General features: G+C 24.6%; 1 protein-coding gene across 1 annotated transcript; it reads right to left on the bottom strand.

Annotated features, from left to right (window-relative positions):
• Positions 1–10,193: 10,193 nt before the first annotated feature.
• On the bottom strand, positions 10,194–13,941 carry OCT59_015626 (uncharacterized protein; the record flags this gene model as incomplete). Its single annotated transcript, XM_066140151.1, has 4 exons — positions 10,194–10,564; positions 11,000–11,078; positions 11,155–11,219; positions 11,481–13,941. 4 exons carry the CDS (start codon positions 13,939–13,941, stop codon positions 10,194–10,196), a joined length of 2,976 nt encoding a protein of 991 aa, XP_066002960.1.
• Positions 13,942–16,497: the final 2,556 nt, after the last annotated feature.

Below are 16,497 nucleotides of genomic sequence, written 5' to 3'. Positions count from 1 at the left end.
TAGTATTAAAAAAAAGAATTTTTTTTTTTTAAAAAAAAATTTTCTGGGTATCATAACTATCATATGCTTAAAAAACAATAAAAGTTAAATATATAAATTAAATCTATTTTTGATAAAAATAGATGTCAAAAGTACAATAAATAAATCCTAAATTTAGATTAGCCCATGTGCTATTTATACGTTAAAAAAAAAAAATTTTTTTAAATTCTTCTACTGGTAAATAAGATTATAGGCATTTCTTACGCAGATCAATGAAGCCTGAAAAAATAAAAGTCAACGAAAAATTTCTAATTTAGTTAAAACATGCTTATCAAATAGTATATAGTTTGCGTTTTTTGTTAGTAGTTAGTACGTATGATTTTAAATCTTACGTACTATTTTGATTGCTAAATATAGAAAATTGTACGTATGTAGTCAGCCATACATACTTTTTTACCAGCCTCGCCATACACTTTTTCAATCCATTGAAGTCCTATGCTATGGCGCTCGCTCCTTCTTTAAAATATGAAAATAAAAATTTAAATGAATATTTTCATTTGTTATACACTTATACTAGCATATCATTATTTATGTGCATTTATCTTTAAATAAATAAATTATAAATATAATCATATTTATTAAATTTTAAATTTTTTTAATTTTTTTTAATTTTCTCGCAGAACTTAAGTGAAAAAAATTGAAGCTACAAAATACTAAATTACCCATAAAAAAATTATATAGGATTTCTTGCATACATTATAATTCTAATCCCTTTTCTTTTCTAAATTAGCCAATTCTAAAGCTTCGATAATTTCTTTTACATCTGAGAGAACTATTTCCATTTTATTAATTATTTAATATTTTAATTGATATAGTAATCATTTTAATTAATGTGAAATTTATTTATAATTATGTAATAAAATATTTATAAAGAATTTTTTTTTTAAAAAAAATAAATCTCGAATTGATAAAAAAATTAGGGAAAGAATAATTAATTATATTTTTCGTATTTAATTTATTGTGTAATTTTCTTCTGTGTAACCGTTTATCAAACTTCGATATTTGTATGTAATAAAAAATTTAAATCATACGACTCATTTAATCATTGCTGCGCAAACTGCGCAGGTTAATTGCTGCGTATGGGAAATTATTTTCCAATACGTCTAATAAATAATTAATAGTAATTGCAAAGCGTACGATCAATTTCCAAATACTGTTAGCTCAATTATTATGTTACAATAACGAATTAGGGAAACATAAAAATACCTATTCTTTCAATAATGTAATAATAATTATAATAAAATTTTCACATTAATAACATTAAATAATTTAAAAATTTCATCGATGCGTATTAACTATTAATATTAAGGTAAATAACGTGAACGTCACGTCGTCACGACGTCATGATCGTCATGTCGTCACAGAGAATAAAATATCATGTGAACTTGTAATTCTGGTCAAAACTATCGATAATCATTTTAATTTCATATCTCTAATATTGTAAATTTACATGACGTCATTCGAACGTCATTAAGAAGCTCATTTTAAAAATTATCAGTGATCTGGTCACTTTACATCACTGTATTCTAAGCTACACGTGTAAAGAAATCGTTCACTAATAATGACTGGTTCAACTTAGATAAAAAAGTACATACACAGTATATTTTATTGCTCTAAATTGTAAATTGTAGGTAACGTTAAAAAACATAATTTATCTATCATATAGACTTAAAAAGATGCTCGTTCGCTTATTTAAAATACGTTTATTCCACGTTTATATATTTTAGGATCAGTCGAATTCTTATGTATTCCTCTTTTTTGATATAAAATATTAAATACATTTTTTAAAAAAATACTGATACTGCAAACTTAGTTTTGTATTGTGTAATAATATGCTTTATTGAGTGTAATAATATAATCTTAATTTAAGATCACCTATATAACATTTGTGGAAATTATAATTTGCATAAGGATCATAGGGATCGCTATTATATAACCATAATATTAATAATACGATTTCAGGGTTAGGGATTGTTTAACAAATTTATTAAAGATGTAATTGTTTAATTGTTTTATAAATACCAACAAGTTTCATTGATGTGACAATAAAAACTAGCCGAAACAAAAGAAAATAAAATCATAATTGTTTAGTAAAATCAATTATTTTAAGAATCACTATATTTGTGTTGTTGTTTGATTATTAATAGGAATTCTTTCTTTGCTATTGATTAATAAAGCCACTTTACGTCATATTTTTAGTGAGACAATAACAGACCATAATCATTTGATAAATCATTACTAATAAGTAATTTGTGATCATATAATTATTTTATATTATCGTCTCTTACTTGCAAAGAAAAAGATGGGCCTCTGGGACATTAAATTGTTAAATATTTTATCTAAGGTAATAAAGAAACATATTATATTGAAATTTACAAATATCAATTAATGTCTAAATAAAATAATATTTTCCAAAAATTTTGAATACATTTTGTTGCTCATTTGTTTTTTACAAAATATTTTTATCACTTACCGAATTGCCGCCTGATCAGTCTTAAACCATTCGTTTCAATTTTCAAGCTAAGTACCCATATAAATTCCTATTTAGTTAATAATAAATATTACTAATTAGTAATTTATCTAAAGAAATAATAGTAAGTCATCAGAAGCTGACGTTTTCGCCCCAGCCGAAAAAAATCCCGTCACTTACCGAATTACCATAGTGTGACACCTTGATCTTCGAAGACCGTACCTAAGGTAAAAAAGGAAAGAAATTTTTATTATTTATTTATTTAATAGTATAATAATATAATAATAAAATTTTTTCTTATTAGAGACTTACCCGAATTTACCTCAGCCGATGTATCCTCTTGTCCGTTCCAAATCTGAATCTCAGATGTAAAAATATTAGTAATTATTTAATAATAATAAACAATAATAATAAATTCTTTTTATTCTTAAAATAGGACGGCTTACCGATTGTCCGCAGCTGATGTATCAAAGTCGAACCTAGAGTAAAACGAAAAGATTTAAAAACAAAAAATAAAAAAAATTAAAAGAAAAATTTTGGTTCAAAAAAAAACGAAAAATATACTGTAAATATAATAAATAAACTTCGGTTTAAAAAAAACGAAAAGTAATTTTTTTTTTATTAAAAAAAAACAAAAAAATATTTAAAATGTTGAAATTTGATGACCTGACTTCCGAAACCACATGTTATTATAATACTAGAACGGCATAAGATTTATTTTTTTTTTTTGTACTGATACGCGTTTTTAATAGTTTATAATATCAAGTATCTAGGTAAAAATGTAGTTGTCAATTAATTAAAAAACCACCTTTTAAAAAAGAAAAAATTTATAAATCTTCACAAATTAATAAAGTGAATTCTTTATGCATCATGTATCGTGAAATAATCTCACGTATTTAATAATTAATAACCTCGTAAGGAATCAGCGCCGGAAACTATACCTACTGTGTTACGATAAAAAATTTAATTATAAAAAAATTCATTTTTCAAAGAAATATCACGAAAATTTCTTTATTTATAGTAATGTATATTGTATAAACAAACATATAGGTTTTTTATTTGTTATATGAATTTTTATTTCTGGCTCGCTCGAAACTTTAAAAATTTTTTTTCAAATTTTTTTTTCCAAACTTTTTTTTTCTTTTTTTTCTAAACCTGAAATTTTTTTTTTTCAAATATTTTTAATTTTGCTTTTTGATTTGGTTTTTTTAACCAGAATTTTTTTTATTTTTTTCCTTGGTTATTTTTTTTACTAATATTTTCTTTTTTCCTATGATAGTTTTTTTTTTGCCTTTTAGGTTTGGATCGCGATGTAATCGAAATGAATATTTTTTAGTTAGAATAAATATGATTTTTAAAAATATCCAGCCAAAATAAAATAAATTATTAATAATTTTTAAATTATATAACTTTTTTAAATAATTATATAATTAATACTTATTTTAATATTGCTCTTTTTTATTATTTTAAATTATTATTAATTATTTTATTTAATTTAGTAATATTCACAGTTCAATCAATTTTATTTTTCGAGTAAAGCTCATAATGAGCTTGGCATTTAATTCTGTTAATGAATCAATAGATGGAACGTTTGACATGATTGAGAATACTTTTTTTAGGAATTATTCAATGTTATGTGGCAAATATAAAGACTCGCTTTATTAACACACAAAAATAAATATAAGTTCGGGACATAACCGTGATACATGCTGTAATTTCATTTTACAAAATGAAATATTTCATTCTGTCAATTATCGTAGACTACGAAATGTGTTTTTTAGTCGCTTTTTTGGTATTAGATTTTGTATCTGATCTAACTTTATTAGGATAAAAACAATTAAGATCCACGTTGTTAAATCCGAAGATGGTATGGAAATTATAAATGATAAATCTGTTAAATCGAACAACTATTTATAAAATTTTAAAATAATGATTATTTGTAAGGTTGGATTGGCCGTTCTTCAGTCTTCACGGTCTTTGGTCCAGGATTCCGGACCATGACCGATATATATATAAATTTTTCATCAAATAAAAAGATAGCAAATTACATATTATTAATCAAGTTTTCATTTTGAATTATTAAAATTTTCATATTCTGTTATTTTATAATATCAATATCATTTCGATTCCTTATTGTTGCTTTATAAAAAAAGTTAAAGTACGGGATATAAAAATCTTTGTGTTACGTGATCGACACCAGCTTTTATAGTTTTATTATTACAGTTATAATAGTTTTACAATTTTTTTTTTTAATACTCCTATAAATGTAAAATTTTGTCAAAAAATGGTTATTCTTAAACTTTGAGATTTCATTTAAGCTATACCTGGATCATTACAATGAAAACAATGATCTGAATTTCATCGTCATGTTGATCAATGATCATCAACTGACGTCATAAATAAAAAAAATTGAAAAAGCTTAAGGACCTATCTTACAAATGGTCAAAGACCTCCAGACCGGTCTTTTTAGGACCGGACCGGTTCAACCTTAATTATTCGTAATTAAATTTTTAAAACTTAATTACATGATTTTCATCGTTATTGAAAAATTGGTCATAATCGAAATTTATCACTATTTTATTTTTTTGAGATTCATTTTCTCATTTTCTAATTGAACAATAACGAATAAAACTTACCATAATGAAGAGTAAAAAAAAAAAAATAACATTTTCTTTATTCCTTATTGATAATGATATTAGTAAAAGTACCACCTATAGTACACAATTATCTGTGCATTTGCGCTGCATGAAAGAATTTCTTAGTGCTGAAAGCAAAAAGCATAAACATAAGCACAAGCATAGAATAGATAGGAATTAGGAAGGAATGTTGAAAGGATAAAAGTAATTATAAGCATAAAAAAAATATCCTGATATAAAAACATTGAAAACGTTTAAAATTTTATTTACCGATTAAATTAAACCAAAAACTGAAATCCGGCTAATGTGATCACCACCATACATATAAAGTTAAACAACAGATATTCATTTACAAAAATAAAAAAATTGGTGTCCGTACAAATTAGAAAAAATTCCTTCTAATAAATTTATTTCAATATCCAAATTCTAAAATTATTTGTAAATTTTTAAAATTTTTAAATATAAATGAATGTACACAGGGATGTGGTGTCATATAATTAATTATATATACTGTATATATATATTGATACGTCTAAATAGCCAGCTAAATTTTAATTGCTTACTACAGAAAAAAAATTTATTTAAGGGTTTGAATTTTAAAATAATAGTATTTAAAATAAAGAAGGAACATCTTATTGGCTTGATTTAGAATCATGTGATCGGTTGTTTTTTGACCAATTTTAAATTGTTGTAACGCCAAAGGAACCTTTTGTCAATAGCAAAACAATTGACATTTCATTATTAGTATCTTTAAAATTTTACCTCAATTGTATTGAATCAGATACTTCTAAAATCGAATCATAAACTTTTTTAAAAAAAAATCATCCAAAATTTTTTAAAATAAATTTTAAAATAGAAAATATCCAAAAGCACGAGAGATATTAAGTGGTTGGCTGAAATCAATTTTTATAACAGGTTGATTTCGTAATGCCGATTTTGAAGGTCTCACGAAAAATTCCAAGGAAAAGATCATCCATTTAGCTCTTATCCTTCTTATTATTGCTCACATGAGTCTAGGAACCATTTTTATTATAAAAAAGACCAAGTTTTATAGTCTTTAAAGGTTGCAAACCAATATACCAACTTCGTGTAACATGTAGGTATAGTTCAAGTTCTTCCTAGTAAAACTTGGTGGAACACTGGATGTCATCGGATATCTTTAAATATGTTGGTAGTTTTCAATAAAACTTTGTCAGGTGTTAAGTTTACTATGTACTATAATACATTTTCCTATGGCAGATTGAATTCTATAGTAAAATCATGTGTAACATTGATAAAACACGGTTTCTAAATTTAGAATAATATTAATAGGCGGTAAACTACGTCCTTGTTTAGTTAAGTTATCCGAAAGTTCACTCTTTAGTAAAAGTTGACGTAATTCATTTTTGATACGTGATGGTGTTAATTGGACACCGTAGTTGATCTTTAGTCATCCCTATAAAAAATTTTTATCCGAATATTTCCATTATTTCTCCGTGTCTTCCATAAAAATTCCATGAAAATGATACATTTAGTGCTTCGATCCGGATGAAATCCGTCATCTGGATTACACAAAAAAAAAATCCGGATTATATCCGGTTTGATCTGAATTGAAATCCGGGTCAGAAATCCAGGTAAAATCTGGAATCCGGATCAGATTTCATATATAAAATTTTTTAGATTGCATATGACGATCCATATTAGAGATAATGGTACTTATTAATACAATTTGGTAGGTTTTTTTAAATTTTGTAGCCTTTTTTCCGATTTGATTATTGAATTTGAATTAGCTTATTTTATCGTAATTCAGGCCGGCACTATTAATTTGGCCTGAGTTACAAATTTTATTCAAATTTTGATAAAATCAGGCTTAAAAAACAATATCGCTTCTTAAATTATGATTTTACTTAATAAGATTAATAAAAATGTAAAAATAATTTTCACTTTAATTATATTAAATAAATTAATAATAAATAAATAATTTTTTACTAATCATCAATTTATCGTTGTTCATGACAAAATTTATATATTACAAAATTATTTATCAGTTGCGAAACTAATTAATAGACTATTTATTTATTACAAAATCTATAAAAAATATTAGAAAAAATTTTTTTTTTCTATCCGGATTCTGGATGAATCTGGATATTTTTCATCTGGATCAAATTTTGGATCAAAACCGGATATCCGGATGAAAAAAATCCAGATTCATCCGGATTCATCCGGATGGACTAGAAACGGATCGAAGCACTAGATACATTAGGACCCCGGAAAATACTTATATAGGTAAGGTCCCAAAAATATTTTTTATTAGTAGCTCTAAGCATAGGTTTTTACTATGATCGCTAAGCATTGTTGATATCTAACCTTAAAAATTATATGAAAATAAGCAAATTAATCTTCTAACCTAATTAAATTTTTATTATAACACATATAATTTATAAAATATATTTATTAATTAATATATTTTATTAAATCCAATTTTAAATATGTTGTGAAGCTAAACTAAACATAATATACAAGTAGATTAACAATATTCAATTAATAAAGTTAATAAACAGTAAAAGAAAAATTCGAAATTAATACTATTACAAAAAATGTAAATTTCTCCATAAGTATTATACTTACACCCATAAAAATTAATATATAGGTAGTTTCGACCTTGCTGAACAACTTTCAATTAATTTAGAAAGTCGACTTCATATGACTGAAGTGGTGTAATTACGCTCTGAAGTTATAAACGAAAAAGTGAAAAATTTAAAAGTTATTACCATTAAAAAAATATGCTTTTCTATATAAATATCATACTTAGCCTTATGAAAATTAAAATACAAGTAGATTTAACTTGCTGAACAAACTTACTTAAATATAAAAGATAATTTGATATAACCAAAGTGGTGAGTAGTGAAATTATATTTTAAAGTAAAACATATTTATAGTAATTTATTTAACAAAATAAACATGTATAATATAGTAATTTTATATTAAAAATAATACACTGAGTTTAATAAAAATTAAAAAGATACTATTGACAGATAATTAATAAAACATTGAAAAAAAAAAGAAATTTCATCAAAAAAAAATTTTTGTTTATATATTTATATAAAATTGTGAAATGTAGTACAAAATTAACACTCACCATTAGTGAAAATAAAATAAAAATTAATTATAAATTCAATATATAATATTTTAAAAAGTTATATAAATATGAAAAATAAGCAACTAAAAACTCTTAGTATTTTAAAATAATACCAAAAATATGCAATTTAATTATCTTACATAGTATAAAATTTTCTTAAAATTAAGCATTATAAAATTCTTACATCATAAAACTTTACTATGTTGGCTAAGCACCTTGGTACCTTACATATATAAGTATTTTCTGGGGTCCTGATACATTCATGGATATCCATGTTAGCGAGATGAAAATTTCCATGATTTAAGGCTATAAATTCCATGAAAATGATACATTCACGGAAAAAACAAAGATAAACACGGATCAGATTTTTTACAGGGCATTTGGGAAGTTCATTACTAATATTGCTATAAGTAGAAATGCTGTACAATAGTCACATGTCTGTCATTAGGACAGCATAAAAAAGATGCCGCTATTGCTAGGGCCTTCAGCTTTGTTGATAATGGGTTAATATTATACTTTCTGAAGGAAATTGTACATTAATAAAAAAATCGGCATAAATGAAATGTAAAAATAGATTGTGACACATGATAATATTTCATTGTCCATTGTCATGCGGCACTTATTATTAAATATATACCCTATAAAAAATTTTTCGGAAAAATAGTCACGTGTATGAGTTTCTTTGTAATATCGTAATAAAAACTAGAAAAATGAAGTTTTTCCCCAGAATTTCTATTATAGGAATATAAAAAATTTCTGTTATATAATGTTACAAGTGATATTATTTCTATCAACATGTTTCCATAAATTTTTTCAATAATTCCATATTAAATTAATTTAAATTATATATATTTAATCATATCTAATTATAAAATATTAATATAAATTTGCCTCAAATTATGAACAATAATAATAAATGAAAGTTGGATTTGTAATTTTGATCTAGAAATTTAAAGATCACATAAAAAACTACAATTATCATTCATCACTAAATTACAATCAACCTTTTATCTACAATATAGGCCATTCTCAAGTATCTCCTTCAATTTGATCAGATAGTGATGTTATTATGCTCAAGTATCACTGAGAATATCTTTTTTATAGCTTGTCATTAAGCAACAGGTATTTTTTATTTTTTTTATAATGATGACTTGAGTAAAAGTTAGGAAATTAAAAATTTCTTGCATTAAAAGTGAAATAATATAAACTTAAATGATAATCAAGAATTTTCTATCAATAGAAGATCATTGAGATCATTTGAAGAAAAAAATGGTTTTAGCTTGCTTGTTAGTCATTAAAATAGGAAGCTTTTCAAAACTCTTTGAATCTTACTGATACATTTTTGGTTAATTAGATCACTCATCAATTTATCATTTGAGTGCTTGAGAACATCCCTGTAAAAAAAGTTGATCCATTTTTTATATTCTATCATTTTTCCAGAATTTATAACCTTATATCACGGAATTTATTGAATTATTTACATTTACCATGAATGGATCCGTGAAGGGCTAATTTTTACAGATTTTTACAGAAATAACGGATAAAATTTTTTATAGGGCACAAATAAAATAGTTTATCAATCTAAATTAGAAAAGAGATTAAGTTGTTAAATACTAGTATTGATTATGCAACTTCAATAAATGAATTTCATGGTGATATTTTAGGTATTTAGCTGCTTTTATAATTTATAAGAAATAAATCATAATTATAATATTACTCCAAATTTTTAAAGTATAGATTGGATATAAACTTAAATCTGCTAAACAAATTACAAATAAATTATATATATAAATAAATGCTATTTCAATAATTATCAATATTTGTATATAATAATAATGTTTACTTTATTGTAAAAATGGTAGAATAACACAATTATTTACTATTTAATAACTAATAACTGATAAATAATCAAGAATAAACAACAGAAATGTTAATCTTCAATTGCACATTCAAAACCCTGAGTCTTTTGAACTAAAATTTCAGCAAGTTTGCGACTTGTATAATGTGCTTGTGGATGAGATTGTGTAATAGAAGAATTTACTTGTTCCTGCGCTAAAGATTTGTTTGCCATAACAAATTCCAACATAACATCTTTTAATTGATTATCAATATTAGGTACATCAAATTTATAATTTCCATCACTGTTTATTCTATAATAATCACTAATACATCCAATCCATTCAGATATAACATTTTCAAGCATTATTATAGTTGGTCTATTGGCAGGATTTGAATCCCAACATTTTTTCATTAAATTCACATAACATTTTGGAGTATTTTTTATAATTTTAGGACGTTCTCCTTTACAAATACTCAAGATCAGATCATAATCATGTGCTTCACATTTAAATGGGGGAATACCTGATGTAAATTCCCACATTATCATTGAAAAACTATAAATATCACTTGCTGGAGTATAGGGGTTATTTCTTAATATTTCAGGCGCCATATAAGGTAAAACTCCATAAATTTCATTATCAGAATCCTGTAAATCACTTACAGGTTTACATAATCCTAAATCAATAATAAATAACTCATTATGATTATCTGACATTAAAATATTGCCATCATGAAAATCGCCATGAGTTAAATTTGATTCATGAATTACTTTAAGCCCTAATATAATTTTTTTCAATAAATGTAACTTGTCTTGCCACGTAAATCTAATTATATCAGATAAACATTTTCTTAAACTTCCTTTTTTTGCATAACTCATTACTACTATATAATTTAAACTATTTGGATCTTGAGTAATTCCAAAGAATTGAATAAACTTTGAAAATGATTTTTTCTGACAGTTATAATGATATTTCCACTATATAAATAATAAAAAATTATTAAATTTTTGCAAGAGAAAATAAAATTTGTATTAAATAATATAAATAACATACCTCCTCCAGAAATTTATTATTTAAGTTTGATGATTTATTAAGTGTTTTAAGAATAATCTCATAACCTGTTTGAAAATTACATCTATTCCATTGTTTTTTGTCAAAATTCCAACTAAAAATAGGTCCATCTAACCAGATAGCTTTATGAATTTCACTGAATCCTCCTTTATCATAATAATTAATGCTTGACAATTTATCATAAGGTATCCATTCCAAAATTTCATAACTATTTTTAGCGTTTAATTGTGCTTCTTGAATAAATTTATCAATAAATTTATTTTTACTAGTCCACTTTGAAAAATCTTGTTGAAATTGTTTAACATTACATTGTTGACACCACTGGTAATCAGTATATGGTTGTTTGCATTCATTACATAATTCAACTTTATTATTAGGACTCACTTTATTACTTTCTGCTACTTTTTGATGCCAATAAAAGGCTTTTTCTAAATTCTTTTCTGTTCCTTTTCCATTGTCATAGCATGTGGCTAAATTATTCATTGCTTTAATATGATCTTTTTCTGCTGCTTTTTGATACCAATGGAAGGTTTTTTCTAAATTCTTTTCTGTTCCTTCTCCATTTTTATAACATATGGCTAAATTAAACATTGCTTCTTTAATACCATTTTCTGCTGCTTTTTGATACCAATAAAAGGCTTTATCTAAATTCTTTTCTGTTCCTTTTCCAATTTTATAACATATGGCTAAATTGAACATTGCATCAGTGTGACCATTTTCCACTGCTTTTTGATACCAATAAAAGGCTTTTTCTATATTCTTTTCTGTCCCTTTCCCATTTTCATAACATATGGCTAAACTAAACATTCCATCAGTGTGACCATTATCTGTTGCTTTTTGATACCAATAAAAGGCTTTTTCTAAATTCCTCTCTGTTCCTTCTCCATTATTATAACGTATGGCCAAACTAAACATTGCTTCTTTAACACCATGTTCTGCCGCTTTTTGATACCAATAAAAGGCTTTTTCTATATTCTTTTTGGATCCTTCTACATTATACCTATTGGCTAAATTAAACATTGCTTCTTTATCACCATTTTCCGCTGCTTTTTGATACCAATAAAAGGCTTTTTCTAAATTCTCTTCTGTTCCTTTTCCAATTTCATGATATACGATTAAAACAGAAATTGCAATAATAAAACCATTTTCTGCTGCTTTTTGATACCAATAAAAGGCTTTTTCTAAATTCTTTTCTGTTCCTTTTCCATTTTCATAATAGAAGGCTAAAATAAGCATTGCTTCTTTAATACCATTTTCTGCCGCTTTTTGATACCAATAAAAGGCCTTTTTTAAATGCTTTTCTGTTCCTTCTCCATTTTCATAACATATGGCTAAGTTAAACATTGCATCAGTGTAATCATTTTCCGCTGCTTTTTGAAACCAATAAAAGGCTTTTTCTAAATTCTTTTCTGTTCCTTCTCCATTTTCATAACATAAGGCTAAAATAAGCATTGCTTCTTTAATACCATTTTCTGCTACTTTTTGAAACCAATGAAAGGCTTTTTCTATATTCTTTTCAGTTCCTTCTCCATTTTTATAACATATGGCTAAATTAATCATTGCTTCTTTAACACCATTTTCTGCTGCTTTTTGATACCAATAAAAGGCTTCTCCTAAATTCTTATCTGGTCCTTCTCCATTTTTATAATATATGGCTAAATTAAACATTGCTTCTTTAGCACCATTTTCTGCTGCTTTTTGATACCAATAAAAGGCTTTTTCTAAATTCTTTTCTATTCCTTCACCATTATAATATCTATTAACCAAATTAAACATTACTTTTTTAACACCATTTTCTGCTGCTTTTTGATACCAATAAAAGGCTTTTTCTAAATTCTTTTCTGTTCCTTTTCCAATTATATAATATATGGCTAAAATAGACATTGCAACAATAAAACCATTTTCTGCTGCTTTTTGAAACCAATAAAATGCTTTTTCGAAATTCTTTTCTGCTCCTTCTCCATTTTCATAACATAAGGCTAAAATAAGCATTGCTTCTTTAATACCACTTTCTGCTGCTTTTTGATACCAATAAAAGGATTTTTCTAAATTCTTTTCTGTTCCTTTTCCATTTTTATAACATATGGCTAAATACGACATTGCAATAACAAAACCATTTTCTGCTGCTTTTTGATACCAATGAAAGGCTTTTTCTAAATTCTTTTCCGTTCCTTCTCCATATTCATAACGTATGGCTAAAATAAGCATTGCTTCTTCATTACCATTTTCTACTGCTTTTTGATACCAATAAAAGGCTTTTTCCAAATTCTTTACTGTTCCTTCTCCATTTTCATAACATAAGGCTAAAATAAGTACTTTTTGATAACAATAAAAGGCTTTTTCTAAATTTTTTTCTGTTCCTTTTCCATTTTTATGACATATGGTCAAATTAATAATTGCTTTAATATGATCTTTTTCTGCTGTTTTTTGATGCCAATGGAAGGCTTTTTCTAAATTCTTTCCTGTTTCTTCTCCACCTTTATAATGTATGGCTAAATTAAGCATTGCATCTTTAAGACCATTTTCTACTGCTTTTTGATACCAATAAAAGGCTTTTTCTAAATTCTTTTCCGTTCCATTTCCATAATGTATTGCTAAATTGAACATTGCTTCTTTATTACCATTTTCTGCTAATTTTTCTAAAGAATTAATACATTCTTCACACCATAATTCTTTAGTAAAAAGTTTATTACAATATAAACAATTTTTGACATTCATTGTATTGATATCATTATTTGAGATATTTAAATTACTACATTTCGTTTCCATTTTATTATTTAGTAGAAACTTATTTTATTGAAAGAATTTATTTTTTTTGACAAATTTTTTTTTATATGTTATGAATGAGTTACTAAAAAGGAATACTTTTACCAAATGTAGAAAAAAAAAATAAAATTAATTTTTTTCGGGCCATATTTTTTCCGGTAAGTGATCTGCATTGAGGTAGAATCAACTAGTCCAGAAAGTATATTTCAAGAGTATTTTAGGTACATTTTGGATATAATAAACTAGAATATGCGATTTGCCGGGGGACTTCGTCCCCCAAATATAACATTTATAATTAAAAAAATTCTTTGATATAAATAAATTGAATTGTATGTAAAATCACTAAAATATTACTGAATAATAAAATTTATTATAATTAGATCCTATAAAAAATCATGTTTTTAATAAGGTTTTATACAATTTTTTCTTAAAAATAATATTTCTAATCTATATAGGAATACAGAAAATGCACAATTCCATATTACAAAATGCATCATTTGCATAATTTGACCATAATTTATGCTGAATTTATATTGATTTGATCACAGAAATTACATACTTTAAGCATAGAATTTACATGATTTGGTTAATGAATTTACTACTTAAATTACAATTATTAATATTAGTTGCATTTATATGAATTTGATTTTAATAATATTTTATTAAATTATTAAATCAAATATAAAAATAAAAAAAATCCTTAGTATCAATGTGATTATAATTAGCCAATAATATAAATTAATTCCTATGATTTAAAATAATGATGTAAGTTGTAATAAGTGTTTTAAAGTTAATACAGCTACAAAAAAAACGAAATCTTATAAAAATTAATATTCAAGTAGAATCAACCCGCCTGAACAACATTCAATTAATAAATGAAGTTGATTTAATTTGTCCAAAGTAGATATATTATGCTCTAAATTAAAAAAACAGAAAAGAGAGTTAATATCATTAAGAAAAATGCAATTTTCTTTAAGCACTACACCTACATTCATGAAAATTAATATTCAAGTGGTTTCAACCCACCTGAACAATTTTTAATTAATAAATGAAGTTGATTTCATTTGTCCAAAGTAGAGATATTACGCTCTAAATTAAAAAAAAAAACAGAAAAGAGAGTTAATATCATCAAGAAAATGCAATTTTCTCTAAGTACTACACCTACATTCATGAAAATTAATATTCAAGTAGAATCAACCCACCTGAACAACATTCAATTAATAAATAAAGTTGATTTCATTTGTCTAAAGTGGATATATTACGCTCTAAATTAAAAAAAAACAGCAGAAAAGAGAGTTAATATCATCAAGAAAAATGCAATCTTCTCTAAGCACTACACCTATATTCATGAAAATTAATATTCAAGTAGAATCAACCCGCCTGAACAACTTTCAATTAATAAATGAAGTTGATTTCATTTGTCCAAAGTGGAGATATTACGCTCTAAATTAAAAAAAAACAGAAAAGAGAATTAATATCATCAAGAAAAATGCAATCTTCTCTAAGCACTACATCTACATTCATGAAAATTAATATTCAAGTGCTTTTAACCCGCCTGGACAACTTTCAATTAATAAATAAAGTTGATTTCATTTGTCCAAAGTGGAGATTATAGTGTGTTTGGAAAAAGAAGTTTAATTTAAAAAAATTTTATATAAAAAAAAATGTAATATAAAAATTAAGAACTGAGTTGACAAAAATTTGAAATAACATGAATTTTAAATTAATTCTTTCATTAATTATAAATTCAAGTAGTTTAAAAATAAAAATAGTAAAAAAAAATATTTTTTATGAAATATCACAGTATTTTTTAAAAGAAATACACTTATAATTTTAATTTGTAATTATGTAATATCCAAATATTTAATCTTACAAATAGAAAAAAATGTAAAAAAAATTTTATGATGTTTTTATAAAAAAAGAAAAAATTTTAAATTTTTGAAAAAAAATTTCGTCTAACACTTTTTTAATTGATTATCACAAGATCTGCATGATCATCTATACGTTTTTAATTTTTTTAACTTTATTTATTTCTTAAATAAGGGGACTTCGTCCCCAAGCATATCATTTGTTCATATATGCCAATTTTTGGAATTAGCACTTTTTGACTCTAAAAAACAAACTTTACCAAATTACCAGTTGCACAAAATAATAATTTATGAATAAAATTGTTAATCATATTTTTTTTAATACACCATTATTAAAATTTAAATAATCATTATAAAATTCTTGGAACAAAATTGCAAATAACTTGATGTCTATGTAAGATAAATGGATGAATTTATATTCATCCAAAAGAGAAAATTAAGACCTATCTAATGAATCCAAAAACAAATGAATTGATTCACTGGTTGCTGAGCAAATGCATTCAATATATTTTTTTTTAATTTTTATCTTTGATTGTTGATATCACCATGCCTAGTAATGCTAAAATAAAGTACATTCTTACCTTTCAAATGAGTTTAAAATTATTTGATTAGCATATGTGAATGCCAAGATATTAATGAACTTGTTAATTGCATAAACTGACATAAAGTTATCATTTCTTATCAAAAAAAA

The sequence above is a fragment of the Rhizophagus irregularis genome, chromosome 23, assembly GCF_026210795.1.
Source record: "Rhizophagus irregularis chromosome 23, complete sequence".
NCBI lineage: Eukaryota > Fungi > Glomeromycota > Glomeromycetes > Glomerales > Glomeraceae > Rhizophagus > Rhizophagus irregularis.
Note: the sequence above shows the minus strand (reverse complement) of the source record. Positions and strands in the feature narration are given on the sequence as shown.